General features: G+C 40.5%; 1 protein-coding gene across 3 annotated transcripts; it reads right to left on the bottom strand.

Moving 5' to 3' along the window:
• Nucleotides 1–5: 5 nt before the first annotated feature.
• Nucleotides 6–27,578, bottom strand: cltcl1 (clathrin, heavy chain-like 1). 3 transcript variants are annotated; one of them, XM_079690189.1, is made up of 32 exons: nucleotides 27,276–27,577; nucleotides 20,434–20,641; nucleotides 17,602–17,870; nucleotides 16,094–16,255; nucleotides 15,761–15,874; nucleotides 15,500–15,673; nucleotides 15,163–15,360; nucleotides 14,607–14,807; nucleotides 14,368–14,520; nucleotides 14,003–14,125; nucleotides 13,429–13,566; nucleotides 13,169–13,333; nucleotides 12,852–13,032; nucleotides 12,556–12,719; nucleotides 12,314–12,439; nucleotides 12,079–12,221; nucleotides 10,991–11,225; nucleotides 10,780–10,902; nucleotides 10,543–10,688; nucleotides 10,267–10,450; nucleotides 9,646–9,838; nucleotides 9,408–9,565; nucleotides 9,134–9,298; nucleotides 8,340–8,615; nucleotides 7,618–7,767; nucleotides 7,382–7,513; nucleotides 7,160–7,270; nucleotides 6,427–6,597; nucleotides 5,931–6,152; nucleotides 5,281–5,307; nucleotides 2,467–2,542; nucleotides 6–1,476 (listed from the first exon to the last, which is right to left on the bottom strand). In XM_079690189.1, the coding sequence occupies exons 1-32, from the start codon at nucleotides 27,315–27,317 to the stop codon at nucleotides 1,352–1,354; spliced, it is 5,055 nt and encodes a 1,684-aa protein (XP_079546315.1). In that variant the 5' UTR covers nucleotides 27,318–27,577; the 3' UTR covers nucleotides 6–1,351. The 3 variants fall into 3 exon arrangements, 2 of the variants coding, with proteins under 2 accessions (XP_079546315.1, XP_079546316.1); XM_079690190.1 differs by lacking the exon at nucleotides 5,281–5,307 and having other exon boundaries at nucleotides 27,276–27,576; XR_013809692.1 differs by lacking the exons at nucleotides 6–1,476; nucleotides 5,281–5,307 and adding an exon at nucleotides 5,138–5,214 and having other exon boundaries at nucleotides 2,485–2,542; nucleotides 27,276–27,578.
• Nucleotides 27,579–27,624: the final 46 nt, after the last annotated feature.

The following is a 27,624-nucleotide window of genomic DNA, read 5'->3' as shown; positions in this document are numbered from 1 at the left end:
AACTGTTACTTTGAACAGCCTTGCCTCAAGACTTTGCCATTTATTAACCTGCTGTTTTTGCATTTTGTCATTTTCTTACAAAAATCATTATACTTTTTGAGACTACAACAACACACTATAGACAATACATACGGTATTCCATAATATCTGACTTCTTTGATTAGTTAGGTATTTCAATATAGCTTAAATTATACAGTTTTCAGTACAATAATGATTATTTTTGTGAACCAACTGGCACCAGGATGTGAGCTAATGATCCAGCGTTTTCATTTACTCGAGTCTGTAGGAGCTTCATCACCGTTTTCTGTTAGTCGGGTGAGAAAGTTTCATATAACGTCACACACAACATTAGTAATACTTGATATATGCAACATGAAAATTGTGCTCCTGGTTGCAGCAATATAGTTTGGCAGCACATGCACAGACTACAGCATAAAGCATTTTTTTATTATTATTTCACCTTCTTTCTTTCTTTCCTCTTTCTTATTGTCACAAGCATACTGGAAGTCCAGATGTCCGCAGTCCAAAAAGTCGATGGACGCAATCAACAGCTCTGAAAGGTTTGCAGGTGATGGACATTTCATTGAGTGTCTCTTGGTTTGTTGACGTATCCCTCAAAAGCTTTAGAGGCTACATACACACTCACACACACACATCCACAGACAGTACCATAACCTCATAAACAAGTGTTCTCAGTCCATATACAGCAAACACTTGTGTAACTGTTGTGAGAAGACAAACAAAACTATTGCACAGTAACCATCTGTCTAACCAGAGCATGAGACAGTTTTGAAATTTAACATGAACAAATGAGCCAGTTTTTTTGCCGCCTCCTCAAAGTAAATAAGGCCGTAGCAGTGCTTTAGAAGGGACCAGGGAGACACACCCAAGCCCCCTCCTCTCCTCGGTAACAAGTCTCTTCCTCATCAGTGCTGAATCTTTTTGAAAATAAAGTAGCTCTATTGTTAATAAAGTCTATATGGAACAGCAAAAGGTCAGGGTGGTTTAGTGTGACTCGTATTTTCTTCGGTGTGTTAATTCCTCTAGAAGCTGAGAGGTGACTTCATGCTGTGTAGATCAGGGATGCAATTATACTGTCCATGTGGAAAAAAGAAAGGGGGGGAGGGTACAGCAATCTTGTAAGAGCGGGTCGTTCTGCAGTATGTGTGGAGAAGTAGAGATGATGGATTTATATTGCAGTTTCAGTCTCATTGGGAATGAAGGACCAGGTCAGTTTCAGGGGTCTCCGTGCCGCCAATTGAGACCCAGAGCAGCACGGTTCAGTGTGTTTTAGGTCCAAGGTGTGTAAGTATGTGCAGGTGAGAGGGGTGGACGAGGCGGGGTCAAGCCTCTACATGTTGTAGCCGTAGGCAGGCTGAGCAGGGAAGCCCGCCGTGGCAGCTGGGTAACCGTAGCCTGGGTACGGCGGCTGGGCAGCCACCGGAGCAGGAGAGGCAGGCAACATCAGCTGCTGGCCTGATCACACACACACACACACACACACACACACACACACACACACACACACACACACACACACACACACACACACACACACACACACACACACACACACACACACACACACACACACACACACACACACACACACACACACACACACACACACACACACACACACACACACACACACACACACACACACACACACACACACACACACACACACACACACACACACACACACACACACACACACACACACACACACACACACACACACACACACACACACACACACACAGTTACATGCTAATAGACAAGATCTCAACTTTTGGACAAGTGTATGCATGTTGCTTTAGATGTCATTTGTCAAAGAGTTTTTTAGTAATTTTGTTACCAATACTGATGTCTTTGTCATTAGGTTTTTCTTTGTTTGTAACATGGCCATTATGTGGAAAATAATCCCAAAAATTATGATTTACTAACAAATCTTTTTTTGGGCACAAGTCATGCCCTTGTCCTGATTTTCCCAGATGATGTGCTTGAATTGTTTTCATGAAGAAAAATATCATTGGATAAAAGCCCATACTGAATTTGCTCATGGTTTAAATACAAACAGGTGTCTTTGTTTGTTATCAGTAAACTTGCCTAGGGAACATTTCAAATGAAATAATTTGAATAATTTTGTTTTCTTTTGGGAGTAAACTAATTTAGCAAAAGATTGTTTAGTTAAATGACAGATCTCCTCTGTCTGTCTAGTTTTAATTAAATGTGCACAAAACGGTCAAAGTTTGACAACAACAACGATAACGTTTTTGGCTATGTGCTTAAAGTTTCAGTTCCTTCACCTTCATCCAATCAGTATATGTTTGGGTAGTGTTACATTTCAAATCCAACTTCCATTTTCCACCAAGTCTTTTACAGACAGTTGGGCTTATTCCAAAAAAAAAACTGCAGGCCATTTTCTCCTATTTAGAAATCTCAACCCTCTGGTTAACTTACCGAACACTATGGGCTGAGGCTCTGTCACCTCCTCTTCAGTTTTCCTTTGGCTGTCTGCCTCCTGCAGTTCGTCCACCTGGCAAAAAAAGAGGATAGCTCAGACGAGTATAACTCATAAGACAGTCTGATTTAATATATTAAAAGGTATCCTACAGAAACCTTGTGACCCCATGTACTTTGCTTTGGAGTCTGTAAACTAAATACAAATGTCAGATTATATCCCCTGTCCTATTGGTAGCATGAGAGAAAACAATGCCAGCTTTCAATAAAAAAAAGAATATTTATAATAATGTACGATGTATGATCACAGTGTGCCTGTTGTTTTTACAAGAATATATTTAATGTTCCGCAATATACCCTAAACTCTAAATGCTTCAGCAGTAAGACTAAAGTTCTCTTTCATTTAAAAAAACAAATAGTGATGAATATGTTTGTTAACAATGTAGATGTATCATATCAACGTCTAGACAAACTACACACAGAAACTCCACAGTGCAGGTTACCTGAGAGAAGATGCCATGCAGGTTTGGTGAGACATTTTAAAACAGCTTCCAGTAGAAATGTTAATTCAACAATTAAAGGGCCCGTTCACCCCAGTCACAAAAAACAAATAACTACTTAACCCCTAGTGGTATCATACCAGGCAGATAGTGACTGCTGAGACTTAATTACTACGATCACCCTAATTCAATCAAGTGGAATAAAATGTTACTTGAAGCACTGAAAAATGTGAACTCCAAAGCAATCTCTTTTTCCAGATAGGATGTCCGTTTTTATCATAAAAAATTCACAGACTTCATTATCAACAGTCATCACTATTTTATACACTCAATTGAAAATAGTCGTTAATGAAAACAGTTTACAAGGTATGTGGGATATTATAAATAACAAGATAGATAGCAAGGACATTATATCTGGTCATTCAATGCTTTTTATTTTCCTAATCTAATTCTTTTTTTGAGCAACAAAAATTAAGCATCGGCATGTACCTTTAAAACTCAGCAAATAAAACCAAATCTACATCATGGCTTCATGGCTAGATACCCCTGGGGGAGATAGTTTTGTTTTTGTGTGTAAACTGACCCTTTAAAAGTAAAACAATAGTGGTGGGACTCAAGGTTAAAGAGATATTACATTTTGTATTAAGTAAAGGAGAAGCTATACATGCCTACAGTATGTGCTGCTGCTACATTTCAGACATTCCCAGTTAACAATCCCAGCTTCCACATGCATCCTGTGCGCAGGCTCTCCTGACAGAGCTACATTTAGAATATGTCATTCTGCCGGATTGCTAGCTACGTGTGAGAAGCTTACAGGTTAGGCTGATCTGTGCCAGGCATCAGTGTTTGGGCAGTGACATTGTTGTAGTGCCAATAGTCCTACCCACTAAGTGCAAATCAATTATCAGGCATTTTGCTTCAACTGCTGAGGCAGCTGAATAGAACAAATATCTGTTGCAAGTTCATTTCTGTTTAGTCATCATTTCGAAAGATGAGGGAAAAAAACAAAAAGGACTGAACTGGTAAAACAGCACTTGCACTGTGAATCACTTTTCTATACATTATAACAAATTATTATAAGGAGTGATAATAAATAATAATGTTTAAAACGCAGAGTTGAAATACAGTAATCAACCAATCGAAATTGATATGATTGTATCATAAAACAAAATATTATTTTGCTACAGTATGCTGCTTGTTGATTTCCAACAGTGAGACTAACAACAAAATGTTGGTACAACTTAAACTCTGTCTCCTAGTATATGATTGAAAACTTTAATTTACAAGAAGTTGGTATTTCACTTCCTGAATGGCCAATACTTAGCAAAGAAATACGTATTCTTTTCCCAGAGACAGAAAGAGGAAAGGGCACTCCATAAACGTTAGTTAGTGTTTGAAGCCTTGCATTTAAATAACAGGTACATACTTTAAACCAACAATTGTTAACCAGGAGTTAGAAACATGGGGATGCATCTAACAAGTTAACAGTGGCACGCTCTCCTGATATTTCTAAAGCATTAGCCAGGAGGGGAAATCACTGTGTTCCTTGTATTACTCTATATTGTACCATATCATCAATCTTTTGCATCAGCACAACTGAAGTTGTCAGGATTTAATGAATGCTACTTAACACTAGATGCAGCCCCAAGAGAGAGGAGTTAGAGGGTGAGAGAGGTTTCTGTTAGGCCAGGACCGACTAATCCTGAAGAACAAGATGGTGCACAGGCTTTGGCTCCAGCCATCAACACAGCAGCTCTTAGACGTTTCCTTAAACCACATTAAACCTCCTGGATACTACGAAAATCTGGAGAGGTCTGTTCGTCCATTGATGATAAAATGAAGGCCAGTTAGGAGCTCAAAGGGAACCGTTTAAAACGTACCAAACTAGTGCAATTATTTCTAGTGCTTCTTTAAACCTTATAGTCTATCAATTCATATATCCAATCTGAGTCAGAAACTGCTCTAATCCAACTGTTGACTCTGTTATTCATATTTTCATTAGTTTGTTTCTGCCTCACTAATTAAAGCCTTTGTTTTAACATTCATTAGCAATACAACTGAGATAATGACGTACCCCAGATGGATCATTTAGAAACTGCCTCTATACAGATATACTCAAAATGTAAAACGTATTGTGTTGGTGCTGAAGTGGAACAAAAGCCTGCACAAACCACTACAGCTCTCCAAGACCAGAGCTAGTGAGGCCGTACTCAGTCTACAGTCCATGCTAGGTTCCTACATCAGAAACCTAAGAGATAAGTTACAACAAAAACAGACAGAACACAAAGGAGAAATAAAAAAGAGGGCCAGAGACCGTCACCTTCGCTGCAAACTCATCAACCTGGAAGAGAACCCAAAGAGATGATCTCAAGTGACCTCTCATGTCTACAGGTCAGCATTTTAGAAATTCATCGGGACCAGAGGGAGTTCACTGGCAAATATACTTCACTACTATTAAAGGCAGATGGAGAAGGATTTGTCATTTGCGTAGTTTGCAGACACGACATTCAACGTTGGCTCCTCATGCCTAAGATATCTAATGTTTGTTTTTTGTTTTTTCAGCAGTATCTTCCATTTCCTAGGTTCCTGTTGGATGTGTGCTCACAACCTGGTAACGGTAACTAACCTATTCAAAAGGTGAAATACAGGAAGATGGCAGCAGGGTCTTTGTTTTGTTTCTGTTTTTTAGGAAAATCCCACTCATCCTGCCTTTAAGAAAGCTACATCTGTTTAGATTAAACTCATACAGTAATATAACCTGGTTCTTAATACCTGCAGGGAATGTTATAGACTATTGTCCATCTAAGAAATATAAATACATTTTAGTACAGTCAAAATGCAGAATTTAAAACTTGTTTCCTCTAAAAAAAAAAAATACACTAAGTAAACTTGATTTTATGACAAAGAAGACACAAAATATGAAAAACAACAACTCTGTTGACGGTTTTTCCGTTGATTACTAACCTTTGTCATGTACTCTCTCATGACTTGGATGAAGTACGGCATGGCAAAGTCCATGATGTTGTTCCTCCAGGCCAGCTCCAGCACCACGTCCGGGTGCAGCAGGTCGTAGGAGGCGAACAGGCAGGCTGCGAAGCACTCCTTCCTGTCTTCCTCAAGGAACCACTGGAGCAGGGTCTCTGCCAGCTCTGCGTCCTTAGACTCTGCGGCGTACAGCATGGCATCCTGGGAAAAACAGAAATACAGTTTAATCATTTTTATTATTAAAGCCTTAATGAAAGTTTTAGAAGTAGTTTGAGCCATCATTTCTGTGAAGAGGGGGCTTCTGGAGAGGTAATGATTTGCTTTTCCTGTCTTTACTTGATGTTTTAGTCCATGTACAGTAGATCTATGGTTTGTACAGACACTGTATATCTTTCTAAGGAATACACAAACAAACAGTGCCATCTACAGGAAAATGGAAGTACATGAAAATGCTTTTCTCCAACATGTTCATTACCTTGTAGAGTTTGTCCTGCTTGCAGAGCTCCACACTCTGTCTCCAGCGGTTGTTGCCTTTGTATAGGTACGCTGCGATGCGCCTGAACTCAATCAGCTCATGTTTCTCTAACCTCAGAGCCAGGTCAATGGTGTCAAAGTGATCATAGGCATCAATGGATGCTCTCAGGCCCTGTGAATTACACACAGAACAAAAAGAATATTACACCACGGATTAAAAACAAAGTGATGCCAGTCAGTGCCACCTAGTGACCAAAGGAGCTTTAGTTTCTGCAGTACTGTATACATTTAATCATTTCGAAAGGCATGTACAACAGTGGGTTCCAGCCTTTTTCTTTAAGTGACCACTTTTGAGTAAACTGACACATTCATGACTGTGTGCCTGAATGTATGGATTTTCCATGTTATGTTCGATGCATCTAATAAAAGGAAGGAACACTGAAGAACTGTGCAATTAACCCAGATAGTGAACACAATCATTTCAGGAAGTTGGATGAATCCTTAACAGATCGTTTTATGTGGGTAATGCATCAAGGATAAGTTTTCCTTTTATTTTTTAGGAACTTTTAATAACATTTTCTGTCATTATTAAGTGTTTTTGAAACGTTTAACAATTATAGATGTTTATTAGGTTTTGTTTTCTTCTTCCTGAGGTTTGGTCATGTTCTAATATCTCTATTTGATTTAAGGATATTTTCTATTTCAAGTGTCAATAAAAAGAAAAGCTGAGAGACCTGGAAGTCTTCCTCGTCTGTCAGCAGGTTGTTGAGGGCTTCGTTGACGGACTTGTTGTTGTGACTCTGGACAGACCTCAGGTAAGGCTTGACCAACTTCAGCTGGTTCATCTAGTCGAGCAGAATTAACCCAAATCATGTCAACCTTGTTACGTACAGCGCACAAAAGGTAAACCAATACAGAAGATTTAGCTGACAGAGGTTGACCTCGTCGCTGGTTACCTTGCTGAAAAAGGTGACAGCTCGGCTGTGGTCCAGCCGCGGAGACAGGATGGTCAGCAGGTCATTAATTAGGAGGGGTTTATATTCCAGGTAAAAGGAAAGAGATTTATAGTACAGCTCAACATTGGCAACCTGACAAGAAAAAAGATATATTATTAGAGAACATAATAAAGATGATAAGATGTAAAGATAATGAAAAAGGGAAATGAAATGTTCAGTCACAACACATTTTTTACCTTAGCAATAATGTCCTTGAACGGCCCTTCTTTCCACGCATCTGTGGCATGAGACATCATTGTGATTGCGGCATTGTCAAACTCCTCATATTTATCGTAAAGGAACACCAGCTCTGCCCATAGATGAGCCTGCTCTGCTGCACGAAGGACCTGACAAACACAGAAACAATCACTTCAAAGCTCTTGAGGTAATTGAAGCACTCATTCATTACTGTCAAGCAATACATTTGTGTTTTTTTGCTTAAATTCATGCACTAAAATTGGACATTTCTTGAAATAAATAACATTATATATATACACTATTTTCAAAAAATCTTTAAATACTTTGGAAAAGGAAAACACCGAACTAGATCTGACGAATTAGACAGCATTTATCTATTTATTTTAACTCATTACTTATCACAACAAGAAACCGTGTGAGTATGATTTTGTAATAGGCAAATTTGATTTAAAAACTTGTCTGTAAGCTTTCAAAAGGTTCTTGAAAATAAGAAAAACGGTACACAGACTTTTGACCACCTGAATGATAATTTTAGCATCTTAAAAGAATGTTCCAATATATCTCTAGATAAATGTCTAAAAAATGCAGAAAAAAGCCACTCAAAGTGTCTTAGTGCTCACTATTACTTTCTTTCTAGGGTGCAGGGAAGAAGCAAATAGTTCACGACTCACAAGCAGCCTCCACTTATTTTAAAACACATAGACACTCAAACAAAATCTACCTTTGGGATGTTGACTCTGGACCAGAAGAGCTCGAGGTGCTCCCTCATCTTCTGAGGTTTGAACTTTGAGTAGAGGATGGCGAGCTCGGTGAACATGCCCATGTGGGCGCGCTCCAGGCCCAGTGCAGCCTCCAGCAGAGCGATGAGCTCCTCGAAGTATGCGCGGTCCTGATAGTAGCTGATCAGGTCCTCCAGCTCGTCAGCGTGGATCACTATGTGGAGGCCACAGATTTGTGCCAACCGGAACTCCTCGCCATCCACACACGCAAAACACACCTGTAAATCGAAGAGAGGAGGTTCTTGAAGTATTTTGTCTATATTCTTATAAATAAGTATCTTAGACCGTAAAGCAGGGGTTTCAAAACTCATTTTATGTGGCCCGCAAGTGCTTGTAAAGGATATAATACGTTTATTATACGGTTACATGCCGCTTTACAGTTGCCCATAAACTACATGCCCCACAATGCATCTCACTTTGTGACATGCGCACTGAAGAGACTGGCAATTAGTTATTACCCTATCCGATAATAATCCAATGCAGAGGCAATAATGTAATATAATACATTATTTTATATATATATATATTACATATTTATGTACATTTATATAGTCTTAAAGTTACAACCGGCCCTTTGAGTGCAACCATAATGCTAAAGTGGCCTGCGATGAAATTGAGTTTGACAGCCCTGCCATAAAGTAACAACTGAATATATCTTAATGTTAAGAAAAAAAAAACTGATCAAAAGAAGAGCAGCTTATTGAACAGAGGTTAAAGGTGTTTGTGTGCCAGGTACCTCCTTCCATGTCCGTGTGCTGTTGGCCTTCCTGCCGCTGTCCACAGCCGCCTGGTACTCCCCGAGGTGGACGAGCGTCGATGCGAGGCGAGCGAAGTTGGAAACATTGTTGTACAGGAGCTTGGCTGCGTCGTACATGCCCTCATCATAACATCTATCACCCACCTGTAGAAAGAGAGGGAGACATTTTCAGATATATGATGTTACAAGCTAGAGTACGGGAAAGAACAGCATGCATTTCTCTTTCCTCTCAACACTGTGAACTGTTTCTTACCTGCTGTATGTGAGCATTGTTGGGCCCACTGACAAACTCCTCCAGCTCTGCCAGACGGTTTGTTTTAGCTAAAGCAAAGATCAGCTCCGTCTCTACATACGACTCTCTCGCTTTCTTTCGAGCCATCTGGAGGAATTTGACCAAGTCTTCCCAGTTATCTGTAAAACACAACACCTCAGAAATCAACTCGCACAGGAGAGACGACCAGAGGTAACTGTGCTGCAGAGCGAAGGCTTACTGTTCTTGCTGGCTGCATTGACCACCTCCATGTAAGCTGAAGGGTCAACGGCTTTGATATACGAGTCGATGGCCTCCTTCACCAGATCCCTCTGCAGCTGAGCTCTGGCTAACTGGCTCCACACCGCGGGCTCATCACAGCGCTCAGCAAACTCATAGGCACGATCCAAGTTCCCTATGTGCTCTATCAATACCTGGAGACAGGAGATAAAACACATTTGATTTGTTTGAACATTTATATGTTCAGATTGATTTACAGCAATAAGAGTTGATGCCACTAAACAGTAGTTAAGAGATACACTGATACAATCTGCAGCATCAACTCCTAAAACTGATTCTAAATATTAAACATTTTCAAATGAATTTAACTGTTTTACAAAAAAGATCAATACAATAATGGCCTTAACTGCCAAAAAGGAAAGTAAGACAGGAAAATCCTTACAGAATAACAGAAAATGTGATCAAAATACATTCAAACCTTAAACATAACACACACATAATGTTTTTTAATAGTATTGAATGTCAAATAAAAGAAAAACTCTGATTAAATCTCAACTTTACCAAATACAATTACTGTTTTTGGAACTTTACTAATACTATTTGTGTATACATTCTTTTGTACCTGTATGGCTGATGTGTTAACGTCAAATTTCTTGAAAATGGCAAACGCTTCTTCAAAGAGCTCATTGCTAATGGCAATATTAGCAATGTCTGGAGCGTCGTAGTTGTCTAGCTTGTTGATGTACTCCATCACACGAGTGCGATCGGCTTTGATGGCCGTCAAAATGAGCAGGTTCTGGAGATTTCTGAAAAAATACCACAGATGCAGAGAGGATTTTTAAAAAGAGGAAAGTATTGGGGTTACATTTGTATGCTGCGAGCTGCATGTCTGCTGTACCTGTGCTCACTGAAGACAGAGTTATCTAGAACAATCTTCTCCAGAAGTTCTATCAGCTCGTTCGGCAGGTCTGCCGTCATGAAGGCCTTGACTGTGACCGAGACCTCCTCTGGGTCCTGGGTCTCAGACAGCGCTGTCTGCACCACCTGAGAGGATTAGGAGTTCAAAAATAAACTTTGGAATATCACTCATTTACATCTTGCATCACTTCAGGATTACAGCTGGACGATATCTAACCTGGTCGATTAGCTGTCTTCTGAAGGGGTTGTCTTCCTCCAAAACATTCGCCCATAGCTCGGGATCTTTCCTTCGCACCAGATATCGAGCCTCACTCTTGAATAAGGAGTTCTCGTTGCACACCTGAGAAAAAAAACATGTACATGTGTGGAAAATGGATCTATATTAGAATGATGCATTATCTAAATGATACATAACGTGATCCACACACTTTGATGAGATCCAGGTCACACTCTCCTCTCTCATACGCCACACAGGCCAGGTGGGGGTCTCTCTTCTCGCAGTATTTCCCGACCACGGCGCTGTCGTAGAACGTGTTCTCCTTCAGGAAGCGCTCAGGTGTGTTGTTGCTGTCGATGTAGATCTTGGCCAGGGCATTGTGGGTAGCCGGCTCCTCGCATCCATCATGAATACGAGACTCCAGCCATGGCAATAGAAGTTTTAACCTAAGAAGATAGCATAGTTTTTAAATATCATCTACATATAATACACAGCATTTATACAAATATATGAACTAACATGCAGTAATATTGGATATCCCTTCTTCCTGGTGGTATAAAGCCTGAGTAATATCTCTGGGGTGATGTCAGACGGTTACTGTTTCTGGAATGTATTTGCTCTGACACAGAACTAGATGGCAGTGTTCAGTAATGCTGTATTCATGTTCACAATCTCCTGTATTCACGTTCTAGTACAGAGTCATATATTACAATGAAAGTAGTTTCACTGGATAAGGAAGGTATCATTTTCTTAGCATTATTAGAGGTGTCTGCTTTAAACACAGGCCACTAAATGCCTGTAAAGATTTGGAAGTACCTTTTGTGCTTTAAAAAAATATACGTTACATCTTCTGTAGTACAGAAACTGCTGAGTGATAAGGAGCAAAATAAAAAGCCTGTATTTTGCCTCATATTTACGTATTCACATATTTCAGTCACCTCTGTCTTTTCTTTGAGTGTAGATGCATTTGGTGATTTATAAATGTATATCAGCTATTACATATTTCAATTTCTGCTAGCATGGTCTCTAACGTAATTTCTTCTGATTATCTCAATATTTATTTTAAGTCATTATTAACATGTTCTTTCTGCTGTGACTTGCAGATCATTAATCTCTCTTATGCTGTTTCTGGAGCTGGTCTTTTTAAAGAGGTTTGGTTAAACATCTATCAGGTACCTACAGGTACCTACAGAGACAAATACATATGCAACACAAAGTCACAAGTAGTAATCAGTTGTTGCATCCAATGAAACAAAAATGAACAAAAAATAGAGGAAGCCATTCATATTTTGCTCCTACCGGTTCCTCTTCTCTACTTCCTCCACCAGCTCATCAGTGGAAAATTGCCCTCTGACCACCATGATCAGGTTCTTAATGACGTCCTCGGCACAGTCCACATCCAACAGGCCGCCTATCACCACCGGTAAACGACTGGGGTTCACCTGAAAACAAGTGCAACACATTCTAAATACAGACAGCCCAAATAAAGCTTAGATTGAGTGGAAACCAGATAGGTATAAAGTAGTGATCTTACCTTCTGTACGTAGATTTCAATGTATTTCTGCAGATTGTTGCGGTAGAGGTAGAGCACCAGGTCATGGACGAAGTCAAAGCGATCACACACAATGATGAGAGGAAGCTGGTCTGTTAGCTTGGCCTCCTACGAAGAGAAGAAAGAAGGTTAATTTGTGGTTAAAGAAATATTAAAAAAAACTGATTTTTTGAATTTCTGCTGAAACATCAAATCAATCATAAACATTTTTGACATCTTTGTACCTTGAGGAAGTTTTTAACCCTCTCCGGGTCGTAGCAGTTGCTCTCTCTACAGATTCTCTCCACTTCTTTGATCTGGCCTGTTTTGCAGGCAGCCTGGATGTACTTAAAATGAACATCAGGCTCCTGGCTGAAATTCACAATCGACCCAAGGAAGTAAAACAAGCCTTGAATAGAGATGGCAGAGGAGAAACAGCAGAAAAGTCAGCTCAATCTACAATGGAGTTAAACCTGAATTCAACACATTCAACATGACCGAGAGCTGCCCCCCCCAACCCTCACCCACATGTGACACCTACCCTCATAACTCTTGAAGGATTCAAAGAGCTCCACTAAGGACTGGGTCCCAAGCTGCTCATGATACTTAGATGCTACCTGGACACTCAGCTGCAGGTTCTGCCTGATGTTAGCCGACAACATGGCCCTTAAACACTCCAGCGAGTCTTCCACTGATAAAGATCCAAAGAAGTTTACCAGCCACTAAGGAGAAAGGGAAACAGCAGGGCAAGAAGGGAGGATCGAGGTCATTTTCACACATCATCTAAAAAACAAATGAAAAGTCGCTGCTCCAGAGAGAGTGATATTCACAGGTGTGACCCAACAGCCACAGGCATACCTCAGGGTTGAGCAGATGTGTGTGCACCACGGCCCGTTTGATATCATACAGGTCTGTGAAGTGTTCAAGAGCCCTCTGCAGCAGTCCTGCCTTCTCACACAGCTGAGCAACGTGGGCACGGTCATAGTGGGTAAACATCTGGTTCCCCAGGATTGCATCTGCTACCTGAAAAAGGTGTTTACACGCATGAAAATACTCATTGTGTTTTATATTACCAAAGGTGAAGTTGTTTTCTTCAATCAGGGCAGAGATTTTGGTACCTGGGGAGCATGTATGAGGTTCATCTCAAGCAGGCGTGTCTGTAAGTGTCCTTCGGCCGGGCGGTTGTTCTTTAGTGCATCCAACAGGAAGGAGGTGCACTGCTGGATCAGGTTTCCCTCCATGAACACATCTACGATCTGGCAATAGGCAAGAGGTAGAAGAGAAAATGAAATAAACAACAAAGTAAGGGAAAATATGAGATTTTTGAATTCCTCCCATCTGTGAACAATGATTTGAGTTAGCATGCATGGTGAGTTTAGAGTCACACACTATTAGGAACCACAGGCCCGGTAGCCAGATGTTTCAGCTTTCCTTATTTAAGGAAATCTGTGGAGCTTAAAGGAGCATCAAGTTCTCTAGTCCAGATTAAGAGGCAGAGCAATGATGTGGCTTTAAAGGGAGGAGGGGGTCACTGACTCAGGGAATTCCTGGCATTGTTGGCACATCTGGAAAAAACACAGATGGAAGCTCCCACACTGGACGTTGTGTTTGAGTGTGATTGTAGACATGCTATAAAAAGGTGGAAGTGACTCAGTATGTCTGAGTGAGACCATCAGCTGTTCTGTGTGTTACCTGGTTGATGTTGGCCAGCGGCTCCTCGTCCTGCACCAGCATCTGGGCGAACTGCAGTCCCTGGTCTGGGTTGACACGCATCACATTTCTCAGCAAAAAAACCCAGTCTGGGGTGTAGGCCACCTACAAAAGTACCATTGATAAAGCAGATAATAAATGAATTTCTCTTTTTAAGGTTATATAGAAATCATACTAAGACACCGAATATTATATTCTGTACTAATGATACAAACTTTTTTAATTAGACTACTAACATTCTACCGCAATGTTTTCCGCAAAATATTATCATGTAGTGTTTCTTTCACATGCAGAAATAAACATGTTTTGATGCATAATTAAATGAAGGACTTTGAGTCCTTGACTACCTTTTTAGCGTACAACACTATCTTCTGGAACTGTCCCGTCTCAGCGAAGCACTGGATGACCTTGTTGGGGACGTTGGCTCTGAGGTACACACTGAGAGCGAGGGTGGCGTCAGAGGCCTTCACCAGGTCTCCCAGCTCCTCTGAGCACTCAAGCTACAACACATATGAAAGCACATTTAATACAACGTGGAGAACAAGCCAGATTTACAGGTGAGGGTGTTCTATTCTTCTGTTCCTACCTTGTCCTCCTTTAACCATTTCTCTAGCAGCTGTTTGCGGCCCTGCTGCAGGACGGGCCTGCACAGCTCCAGAGACTCAAACTTGTTGAGCTGGCCTTGGTCCAGCAGAATACCAAAGTACTGCAACAGTGGAGACGCCTGCCCGGGCTGGGCAGGGACACTCTGAAACTTACGGATGGTCTCTGCTGTCCTCAGGATACCCTGAGGGGAGGAAGGGTGGTAAACAATGGAGGAATTATGGGTAGAAAAAACTAAGAGAGTAGGAATATAAATGTTGTTACATTTTTTGCAGAATATCCACAAACCAATATACAATGCGTATGGAAAATATTAGTACACCCTTTATATTTGTTTATGTTTTATATTTTACAATACTGAACTACAGTGAGTATAACTAAATCATCACCAGATAAGTTAAAAAATATATCTACTTAAAGTACAAATGTAGAAATGTGTGCAAGCACCGTTTCGTACAGTTGTTCCTGACTTTTTGCCAAAGCATCTGGTATGTATAAGAAGTGCAAACACTACAATTCAGCAGCAAATACAGACGTACCTTGGGTGCTGATGCAGCAACCTTTGCAGACTCTGAATAACTTCCCTGTGCAAACAGAGTGTTGAACTTCCTGTCAAAAATCTCCTCGGCCCCAGCGAGGTTTGACCTCACAGCAATTCTCAAGGCTAGATCAGGATTCTGCAGGACGTTGGTGGCATAGTTGACAATGTTTTCCTCCTCAACACACACTGACAACACCTGGAGACAGAACAATAAACATATAGTGCCCAATACATTGGTTCTTTGAGGCCAGAATAACATTTAAACATAACATCAAAGCAGGTCTATTATTAATGTTGTATAAAGCCGGTAAATAAAATGCCCTCTTGTTTCTCACCTGTCCCTTCTTGTTGACCCCAATAATTCCTGAGGTGGCTTCATGAGGGGCGGTAACAAAGATTGTCTCTGCACTGATTCGGTTCATGTAGATGCAGACTCCAGACTCCAGGTCATACAGGTGAATGTAACCGTACTTTGTGATCAAATATATTACACCATGCTTGTTGCCAATCTGAAAACAATAATCAGAGAGAGAGATTTGATAAGCATTCACCCGTAGTTTACTCCAAACCAATACATAGCAGGGGTCCTTCCCTACCTGCATAGCAACAGGGAAGTCTGTCTGGGCCTCTGGAGGGAAGAAAACGTCCACTGCTTTCTTTGCAAATGGCTGGTTTCCTGCAGCTGGCTGACCAACTTCAATGATGTGCAACTGGAGAAAAGAAATGATAACATTAGGCAGACATCCAAAGTACAGCTCCAACATCAACAAAAGGAGCTATTCTGGCTAAAAAGCACAAAGTATAAACATTGTTTTCCTATAATCCTAACAAAAATAACAACTTTTGTCTGCAAATCAGATATCTTTGTTCAGAAAAATACAGCGTGATAGCATGGTGAGTGAAATTCCTGCGTGTCTCGGGGCCCTCACCTTTCCCCCAGCCTGTGAGCGCACAGCAAAGCAGAAGAGGGTGGATGCTTTGGCATTTCCCTCCACCTTGAACTCCCCGAAAGCCGCAGCGTGGCCCTCGATGGGCTGGGACACTTTCCTGTCAACAGAGTAAAGCTGCATCGCCCCTACCACACGGTTTTGCTGCATGACAAAGAGACACAGAGTTAAATAAATCATTGATGCAGTGAGTAAAGTCATTAACATTCAAAGGCAAAGTTTTACATTAGGGGAAATGCGCTGAATCGATTGCTTGTCAAGAGTTAGACAAGAAAATCAATACTCTAGCCTGAAGTCTCTGCTCGTTTCTGGCAAACTCACGATGATGAGAGAAAAATAGTCCAGCATATAAATCAACTTTAAAAGCACAACTTGTCGTTTTTGTACTTTTTGTAAAACAAATGAGACATACCATGTTTATTTGTCAATGTAAAGGTACCCAGAGGCTTACTTTTTGTACCCCTTGAACAAAGCCATGCTAGCCTTTTTCCTCCATTTCCATGACTTATGATAAGCTGAGCTAAGCGCCTTATGGATCCAACTTCATATTTTCCATAGGTGTATTTTTAAAATGTCAAACTATTTCTATGAGATCCAAACAATCATCTTCCTCTTTAAAGTATCAACTAATACAATATTTTTTTCAGTTTTTGCCCAATAAAACAAATCACTTTAAACGTGGGGTAAGTTTGAGAAAACCGTCTCGAGATACACTTTTTGTTATATTCCATGGAATGCTCTTAACATCCCGATAGCAATGAATATCTTAAGTGCTTTGACAAAAAACCCATAAATAATTGTCATCTGTGGAAGCCGTAGCGCTGTAAAAAGCACGACCAATCATTTTAGCCGGTCCGGCTAAAATAACTGGATGGCCTACCTGCCGGTCAGCCTTCCATCTGTGTACAAACTTATCTCGTGCCCTCATTGTTCATGTGCGCGTTCGTGTGTGTTGGAGGAGGGGCTCTGTAAGGAAGTGGCAGATTTTCTGTGGTTGTGTATTTTCAAATTCTAGCGCACTCGAGCTGGTTTCTCCGAAACTACCTACCCCACCTTTAAATGTTCACAAAGAACACATCATTTATAATTTTCCACGAAACTAAAACTAAAAAATTGAGAGTTATCTATATGGTGTGAAAAACCAGGGTTACTGTGGACAGAGGGACAAAGCTTTTTGTTCCTTGATGCTATACATCATTGATCAGTGAGGGAAAATCATGCTGTTGTTTTGTCAAATGCACTTTTACATTACATTACATGTTACTTGTTAGACGCTTTTATCCAAAGTGACTTACATACTCAATACTGAGGACAATCCCCACAGGAGCAATTTAGGGTGAAGTGTCTTGCCCAGGGACACAACGACATGCTTACTGTAGTGGGGTTTGAACCCGTGCTCCCCTGATCCGAACACCAACGTACTATTCCACTACGCCATAGCCTCCCTACTTCTACTGTGTGAGTAAGCATGTTACTCTGTGTATTCATACCTGTGCAGAAATCCCGATCAGCAGGAGCCATTTCTGTTGTTCGTCAGTTCTGTAGTTAATGATCTGACATCCGGCCAGACTGGCATGCCGATCGAATACTTTGGTGGGCTGGGAATCCCCCTCCATGCTCCAGTGATAGACGGCCGTATCTGTGACCAATGCAACCGTGTTTACCGATATCCACTTCCAGAACATGACCTCCTCCGTCATGGTGTGAGCCTTCACCTTACTCTTCATCTCGATGTTGAAGATCTGCAGCGTCTTGGCAGCTGAGGGAAGTAAAGAAACAGAGAGGAAGTGAGACAGAGTTTAGCCCAGAGGGTAGTTAAAAAGGCATCATGTATTAATGATATATTAATTAATTCTGGTTACAAAGTATCAATGTAATTACTGGCTTTATGGGCTTTTATAAGAACTACTAGTACTCAAAATCATTATATGTTTTTTTTTTACTGAAATAGGTTTCTTCTGTGCCCTTAGCTATTTATTATGGGCTATCTTTCTTAGTACAGTAAAAGCAGATTCAACCCACTTTATTGTGTATCGTGTATTAAAAGAATTACAGAAAAAAACGAATAACTTTTTTAATCAACATTTATGAATGAATTTGTGGGTGAACACACTACCCATGAGCACACATTAACCTTGATTTTAGTAAAACATGTATAAAAATAAAACAAATCTGCATAGCTAGGTACAACTAGAGCAGTGGTTCCCAACCTGGGGGGCGCCAAAGATCGCAGGAGGGGCGCCAGGCCTCAGATGATTTGAGACCAAATACCATATTTAGACTTTTTTTTTTAACTTTTTTTTTTTAATATAATTGTAACGCAATATATGAATGTCACTAAAAGCCTTGTCTCTACATTACAATAACATATAAAAAATAATTGATTAATTAATTTCAATAAAAATTCAAGTTAGTAGCTATTAAAGGCATAAAAAGACAGCAATGTATAATTCTTTCTTTAATAGAAATGTTTCTTCTGCCCGTAAAGTGTCCAAACCAGGCTTGTCTGGATAAGCGCATAGTCATTGTCCATGCCGGTTTCAGTTGGATTATTTGTCACAGTTGCTCCGATCAGATTGGTCTCCTCCATTTTGTAGATTATTTACGACTTTTGAATCCACATAAACACATCGGCAAAATCCGGCTTACTTTGAGCAGTTGTTTTAAACAGTTTAATCCCTTTGTGAATTGTTTCCACTTGCGTCGTCCAAATGAATGAATCCTGAGTCCAATAACCATCAAAGTCACTCCAATAGTGCTCCTTAATTACGCTTTCATCCTCCTTTAACAAAATACTTCACATTCATCCAGTTTGTGACAGTAGTTGTAGCATTTTTGAGACTTTGGAACTTTAATTACCGCTGTTGAGCCCCCCCCCCCCCCTTGTGTGTGTGTGTGTGTGTGTGTGTGTGTGTGTGTGTGTGTGTGTGTGTGTGTGTGTGGGGGGGGGGGGGGGGGGTGGGGGGCGCAGCTTCCAACAGGAGTCATTTGGGGAGGCTCTTGGGAAAAAAGGTTGGGAACCACTGAACTAGAGGACAGAGAAAGTCTGTTTTTTGTTATTCTGGTTATGGGTGTTTGTTGGGCTAATGTTGCATCCCTCTGTACACACCAGCCTGGGTGCAGCTGTCCTCTGGCTACAGAAAGGAGATAGCACCTCTAAGGTAATTACAGCTACATTTGTAGTTATGGCGCCTTCGGCTAAACCATAACAATTATACGCTATATAATATTGTTGCTAGTCCTTCATATGAATACTACAAACCTCAATTTACAAAGAAACAGAAAAGTGAATGGTAATGTATAAAGTAATGTATGATTGAGGTGACTGTTGTACAACCTGCCATCAGCACACACAGCTATGATGACTGTACATTAACGGCATCCCTTATATGCACTAGGGAAGGATCTGATATGGCTGCTGGCACACGCTCAAACCGACGTGCAAAGACACAAAGGGTGCCTCAACTCTTTTCAGTGAAGAACATCTGATGATGCATACCACACACACTCACACTCCAGCAGAATACAACAAGCCATGCTAACACATGTATTCTTATCATAGGAGTAGAAGGATATGTGCCAGCAGATAAGGTTGGTACAGGGACTTGATACTTAAAATGTACTAGCAATAGGAGTCATTTCTAAACTGTTGGTTGTCCTTTAAAAGTGTTCAAATTAGATCTGTGTACTTGAGAGGCGTATGGGGCAAGATATTATGAGGGACATGGCTACTGTATCAACATTACAAAGTGCCAGACAGACAAAAAGCAACTCACCGTCTGAGAAAGGGCAGCAAGCAAGGGAGAAAAAGCAAAAGTGTCAATCAGGTAAGAAAGACAAGACAAAGATAGACTAGAGGGAAAGGGCAAATGGGGGAATGTAATCCTCAGAGGGAGGGGGAAGGGGAGGGGGGAGACAGAGAAGCATTATAGGCAAATCATCCTGATCAGCGCTTGTGTTTGTGCTCAAAATGCAAGCTAGATCAAACGCAGAAAATCAATTTGCACAACCAACTTAGTACATTCAGGCAATAGCTCTGAGTGCACTCTACATATTCACAGCGTCATCAAAGCATTAGTCATTGCAAGACCATGGCATTCCCTCAGTAATACTAAAAGATGGCTAATTATGTAAGAACTAGACACACACTTCACCCTGGGAATTTGAACAACAATTCAAAACTCAGCACTTGGTATAAAGCCATAAATTATACCAGCTCACGGTTTTTTCTCACAACAACACAGTATTTCTCATTTACTGTAATAGTGAGTGGTGGGGCTGTCTGGGTGTGTTGCTCTAGGTCTCACAATACATGCTCTCACCTTTCAAGGCGATGACCTTGCTGGCGGGGTTCATGATGGCGCTGTCAGCAGAGATGGGTCTCCTGATGGGGTTGGTGGGGTCGGACATGTCCACGATCACGACCTGGTTCTGATCGCCCACCTTCTCTCTGATGCAGATGAACTTGTCTGACTCCATGGTCAGATAGCTAAACCCAATGTTGGCCGGGTTCACGCCCATGTTCTGCAGCTGGAAATATTAAACACAGTAACAATGACAATGATTACTTTAGTGGGGTAAAGTCACTGCTAAACTATGTATCATTCAAAAGCGGTATAACTGTGTATTTCCCACTATAATGTAGCTGTAGATAGGGATGTTCATAACGACTCATTAGAACAGTCAAACAGTCTTAAAGTAAAACAAAAAATATATATATTGTTCGTATATGTAAAAGGTGTTTTATTGGTGTGCCATTTGCGGCTTTTTTAAAAGCAACATTTGACTAGAACAACATGACATTTGATTATTTTAAATGTGTACATCAATAAAGTATTTATAATTTTGCTAAAAAGTTTGACCAACTAGTGATGGTGTATGCTAGCACAGGTAGCAAGGTTTAATCGAACAATCAACTAAACCTCCCTAGTTCAACTAATACTTTGAGAACTTATTCTTGTTTCTTTTGTCATCTATAACCTATTGACAAATATAAAACATATGAGCATAACATGTATCTATATATGCCTAAAACTACATTCTACATACTATATACATTCAATTCTGAAAAAGGGAGAGAGTTACCAAATAATTGCTGTAATGGATGAGCTGGTGCTGAACTCATAGTTGTAATGGTCCACTAATATGTTGAATTATTAAAAAAAAGGCAAGAAGAAACGACTTCCATTAAAGTGTGTGAACAGTTGTTTTACATTTTGACTTAGCAAGAAGTAATATTCCAACTGTATATAGAGTTTTAAGGCCTTTGAAGGAGGTATGTCTCCATCACAGCAAGAAAAAAAATGCACTGGGAAAACATACTTGGCAGCAGCTGACATTTCCCTTGCAGTGGGAAAAAGCAGCAAGCAAGTAGTGGACCAAAACAGTGTTTAGATTCAAATAAGAGCAGGTTTGCTCCAGTTTCCAGGGATATTCTTAAAGGTTGTTTCCAGACAGAAGGTCTAGTGGTACAAGGAACAAGTGTGGGCACACACACTCTTAATATAGCTGCTAATAATCTCCTACATTTATTAAAATATTTTGAAAACCAAGTTTGAAGATGGAAGGTTTTTCTTTTACTTTCACAGCTATTATGTATCCCATCATGACATCTCAATTATAAAAAAAAGTAAAGAGTTACTCTATTTCAATGAAGACTGTGATTAAAAGCTGACTCGTCTGAGCAGTCTGCTGAAAAAAGGTTTAATCACCACTAGATTATTCAGCAGAAACCAGTCTGAGACAACATTAAAGAAAGTCCTAAATAGATATCCACTAAAGTCAAGAATACATTTGAATATTTTTACTAAATCACCGTCAGCAAATCCAATCCATTATTCAGCATATTTACTTTTCTAAAGAGAAATAAGTAGCTTAGCATAACTAACCAACATGAAACTCTCCACCTGGGTAAACGGCTGCTGAACCGAGGGAATTATTGTGCACATTGTCAAACTAACTGTGAACTGAGAGTTTAGACCAAAACAAGCTCTCGCTCCCTCTGATGACTGAACACTGTGCATTATGCAGTCTGAGGCAAGCAGAAAGGAATCCTGACGCTCATCACAAGGACTGTACTATCTCACAGTTGGCTGCTGAAGCAGGACAACAGATCATGACCGCTGAGCCCTTTAAATCATTCACATAAGAGGCAGGATGAAACATCATCATCATCATCAGTGGGGGGGAGGGGGGTCACAATGAAAGAAGCTGTTCTCTGGCAAAAATAATTATTAAATAATTACATTTAATTTATATCCAAAATAAAATATACATCCTTAGATGTTCTGTCACACTAGGATAAAGCCGTGGTAATCCATGTTTTGTTACTTTAGAAATCCCTTTAGAATCAGAGGGGGTTTTCAATGGTACCTCTGCAGTTCCTTTAAGCTCTATTATTGGAAAAATACTGAATGTACTCTTCCAATATCAGAGTAGCACATGATAACAAAGGCCCTACGTAACTGTGTACGTAACAGGATGTATGATTACCTATAGAGCGTCAGGACACACTGTTTTAGGCATATGACAGCTATGTGACAACGATTATAGAGATAGACATATGACAAGCATGATCATTTCTGACGTGGGTCTTAGCTAATCTAAACTAAACATTGTATACTGCTTTGAACTGGTATTCCTGCATCTTGTGATGGTGTAACACCCTCTCTATATAAGCATGTGAAGGACACTGTTCTGGGAACGAGTTTTCCTAAATGCTCTGTATGTGATGACTACTTCCATTCTTGCAAGGATAATAAATACATATATCCTGATATTTGAAGCTCAAGCCGGTGACGAGTGATGTTTTTCTAACATCTATAAAGCTTTTTAAACTCTAACAGCTAACTGTTTTGGTTTTATGACCTACAAATAGCTATTATCAATTCTCAACTTTACCTAAAGCATATACTGCAATGGTAAGATCTTTTGATTTTAATGTTCAAAATCTGCTCTCTATGCAAGCTGAGAACAAAACAATAACAATAATGTATTGGATTTGTATTGGCTGAAACCATAAATCAGTAGATAGAAAGCTAAAGCAATAAAGAGTTTGTTTTGATAATAAATTATTATCTTAAAGTAATCAAACAAAAATATTCTTGAAAAAAAGAGAAGAGAATTCTTGATAACTTGAAGCAAATGCTAGCTGTGTACAACACAACCTCCATTCAAAAACTCTCACACAACTTGTAATGTAAAATGCTAGAATTGTTCATCTAATAGTACGCTCATTGCTTCCTCAATAGTGCATTTTGCAGTCCCACACTTGCTCAGATAATAAATGCAATAATTGGAGACTCCATGAGGTGAGCGAGTGATGCTTTACGATGACAAAAAGAAAAAAAACAGTTCCTGCTTCTGGCTTCTTAAGAATTTAAGAAGTTAAGATTTGCTGTTCTCCTCTCAGTTTTAATATAACCAAAATATATGTTTTTGACTTATTGGTCTAACAAAATCAACAATTTTAAGATTTTGTCTTGTGCTCTGGGAAACTGTGGTGAGCCATTTTCACTTCTTTTTGACTTATAATATAAATAATTGAATAATGTACGGTTGGTTTCTGTGAAGTTAAGTGGACGTACAAGATAAAGGCCAAAGAGAAAACCTGAGGGTAGATTGGAGCCCTATGTTGCTTAATATCCTCAAGACCCAAAACTATCTCTGGGAGGAGAGGGGAGGAAAACCACAATAAAGATAGAGACATGAAGATAAGGATGGGAGTAAATGGAGGAGCTCAAGTTATTGTGCTGAAAACAAGGGGAGGGTGGGAGTTAGGAGAGAACCCGTGTGAAGGAGAGAAGCTACAGTGATTAATGTACCTTTCATGAGAAATAAAGAAGGAGGGATGAGAGTTATGTATGTACAGAGCACTTCCAGTAACACAGGCCTTTGGCAATCTACAACGCAGGGTGGGGCAACTGACAGGAAGTAAACCCCCCCACACTCCTTTGTGGTAGAACATTCCAGACTAAAATCACACTTCAACTACAACCTACTGTCTCCAGTGTCCAACTACCTCTAGTAATATATACACACACACACACACACACCTAATAGTCTTCTTTCCTCAACAGCTGGGATCAACAGACACACACATATCACAATAACAAAGGCAGCAGAAGTTCACGGATGATATAGTGTTGACGGTATTTGGTGAGTCATAGGCTGGTTGGACGCACTGCTGAGGCACTGACACGTCGCATCAGCAGCTGAGGCTTTGGGTTCATCAGGAGATTACACAAGCACAATTAAAACTGAGGCAAGCAGAAAAAAGATGTGCAAGTTTTTGCTACTTCACACTGTCTTCCACAGGTAGCAGGTACAGGTTAGGTATGCAGCCTGTAGATTATGAGGTATATAATATAGCCGAAAATGAAAGCCTTACAGCTGCTCTAACAAATATGCTCTGCTATTAATAGATCAAAGGAGTATGTGCAGGTCATCAGTAGTGATAAACACACAGAAAACTGGAACTGGAACATTTCCCCTCAGCTGTACAGAGTTTATAGCATCTGTTTTGGTTTTCGGGCCTTCAACTTTTTCTGTTTAGGTAGACTCTCTAAGAATAAACAGTAGATGTGTGGCACAATTTAGCTTGTGAGTTGGTGTTGACCAAAAAAAAGAGAGCTAATGTTGAACTAACATTCATCAGTGGTTACAAACTGGACTCTAAATGAATGCTAATGTTGCTCTGTATCATCGTTAAACTAATCAATGGGTCAACTGACAGAAGTTATCATAAAAAGTCATTTGTTATGCACAAATGGCCAAAAATGCAGCATTCAGCCTTGGTTAGATTTTACATTAGGCTGTGAGTAATTGATAGACAGCTTTCAGTATTTTCTGACACTTACAGACAAAACAGTTAATCAAATCTAGAATATAATCTGCAACTGGATTGTTATGGAAAATAAAAATCAGTTACAGTCCAGTTAATGCAGGTTTAATGTGTGTGACTTGTATGACAGTACATAAGAACACAATGTACTTATTGTATGTGTGAATGACTGCTCTTTTAACGCATTCATGATTCAGTTTTGGTGACTGAACACAGACGCTGATCCCCACCAGCCACGGTTGCGGTCACAGATGTGTCCTGTTACACTGTCATGCTGCATCCTATCCTGATGTGATTTGCCGGGCTTAAGTAGGGCCTGCTTACCTCATCTGCCTGTCACATCTGTTGACGTGATGGCATCATTTCATAAGCACAGAAACAGCAGCACACACCATGATGTTGTAAACAGCCGCAGAGAAGCAGGTTGGACTCTCCTAACTCGACTAGATAGGACAATGAGCTGCAGGACATTTTTGCACTTACACAAGCTGCTACAGTATGGAGGATGCAGAGCCACATAAGCTACAAATGAATCTCACTTTAGCATTTTGATATCTCACTACACAATTTTTACGTCCAGATTTAACAAAAACAGAAGTATTAAAGAACAGTTTTGAGTGGAATAATGAAGATATTAGGAGCTTTTGATTTGCTCTTTCTCTAATGCAACCTCTACCTCTGAAGGCTGGTACCTCATCATGAAGATGGGCCCACGTTACACCCCTGACTCCCGTCTCTAACTGCAGACACAGATCTGCAAATACCAATCCAAGGAGAAAAAAAGGAAAAGGCTAAACATCTTGAGGCCCAAAGTCCTGGGTTTGCAAATTCCAAGCATTTTTCACTCGGCTGGAGCCACCTAGATTCACAGAGGAGCAGAGCTGGGATTTCACGGTAGAGGTCTGCTGCTTATCAGTCTCAAGGCGAGGGTTTCTTAGGAGATGTTTAAGGGAAAGGTATGTGCTGTTGAGAGCAATCTGAAATAATAACCCTGACATTGCCAGGCTGTGCACTGCCCTCCATCAGCAAGCACCAGGCCTGTCAGTGAGGAGAGGAGCTTGGTTAGCTGCAAGCTCTCTTGGCCAGCACAGTTTTTTGGAGGATAAAGGCTCTTTGGCTGACGAAAGTGGGGCTACTGGCCAGAGGAAGGGAGCAGAGAGGGGGGTGGGGGCTCTGTGCCTCTTTTTTTTTTCTAGTGAAAGGCCATTTCACTGCCTGCTGTTACCATAACAACAGGCTACAGACGAGGGGAGGTGGAGGGGTGCGTCACAAACTTTCTCTTTTGACTGCAAGGCACCAAACACTGGGGCTGCTATGGGACAATGATTAATAAAGTGCAAACCAGAGACGGAAAGGGGCCATAGTAGGAACATTTTCTTCCACAGATTACCAAATAACTGGTTGTCTTTTTAGGTTTTTTGTCACATATAGTAAAACGGGCATTTTGTGTGTGTTTTTCTTCCCCAACAGACTTCCAACCAAAGACAGAACCTTTCCTACTAGCATTTTCATGCTGGTCATTTTAAAGCTGCACAGATGGGCCTTTGGCATGAAAATACCAACAAGAAGAGCAGATGGTTACATCAAATCACTATTGTATTGATGCTGTGATATGAAACTAGATCCCATGTGGGTTTGGATTATTGCAATATCAAGACATTGCTCCAATAATGTGTTGATGTTTTGTGAACATTATAACGTTAACTGGTTTAGAGCTAACTAAATGCTTCAATGCACTCTTACCTTTCTTTACACACTTCCAAAAATAAATACACCTTATAATTACCTAACAAATATAAAATGGTGTCAGTTATGCAAAGCATTTGAAGAGACGCACTGCCGGTGTTGTTAAAGGTTAAAAAGTAGGCAAATGTTGCTGCAGGGGAATGACAACAACATGGTAGCCACAAAGCTGGAGTGCAAGTGCCATTCAGGTATCAGTTACAATGTTATCTCCAACAGCTGAGCTCAGTTGACTGCAGCATGAAGTGTAAGGACACCGCAGTTTGCATCGACGCTGATCGAAAATGACAGCGGCGTTTTTCCACTTGGAGGAGAAAACTGCGGCGTATCCACACACACACCGGTCCGCAGTGGAGCTGTAGGCTATGAGATCTCACTGGTCAATTTGTACAAGTCATCATCTGTCCGGCAGGAGAAAACTAGGCCTGTAGCTATATTGAGCACCACCCTGCAGCACTATTTCAGATTATATTTAAATGCGACATGTGCCGTGTGTGCGCGGACCTACACGGGTAAAAGGAGTTGCGCAAAAACAAACGAGCAAAAATGTATTTGTAGGGCTTTTCTGTGTCTGCTTACCTGCAGATGTTCCTGAAATCGTATCGGCAGTATTTGAGCCATGACTGCAGGATTTCTCTTTCAGAACAATCCGTGAGAAAGGAAAGGGGAAGGGGACAACCGGAGAAATAGAGGTGATCTTGTTCTGTTTGTGCCCTAAACGTCCCAAAAAGTCAAATCCGATGGGCAGTGGTAGGTAGTCTGGTGTGTTGCGTTGGTATCACACGAATCCAGTGACTGCTCCCATTCAGTAGCCCCCCTACAGCAGTCCTGAATCAAAAACTCCGCACCTCCGCCAAGAAAACTAGTCCTCTTCAACTAGTGTGTGATCCAAGAGAATTGTAGAAGGATAGAGGGGCGTGCTAAAAAA

This window comes from Notothenia rossii, assembly GCF_949606895.1.
Source record: "Notothenia rossii genome assembly, chromosome: 6".
NCBI lineage: Eukaryota > Metazoa > Chordata > Actinopteri > Perciformes > Nototheniidae > Notothenia > Notothenia rossii.
This window is presented reverse-complemented; position numbering and strand designations above follow the sequence as displayed.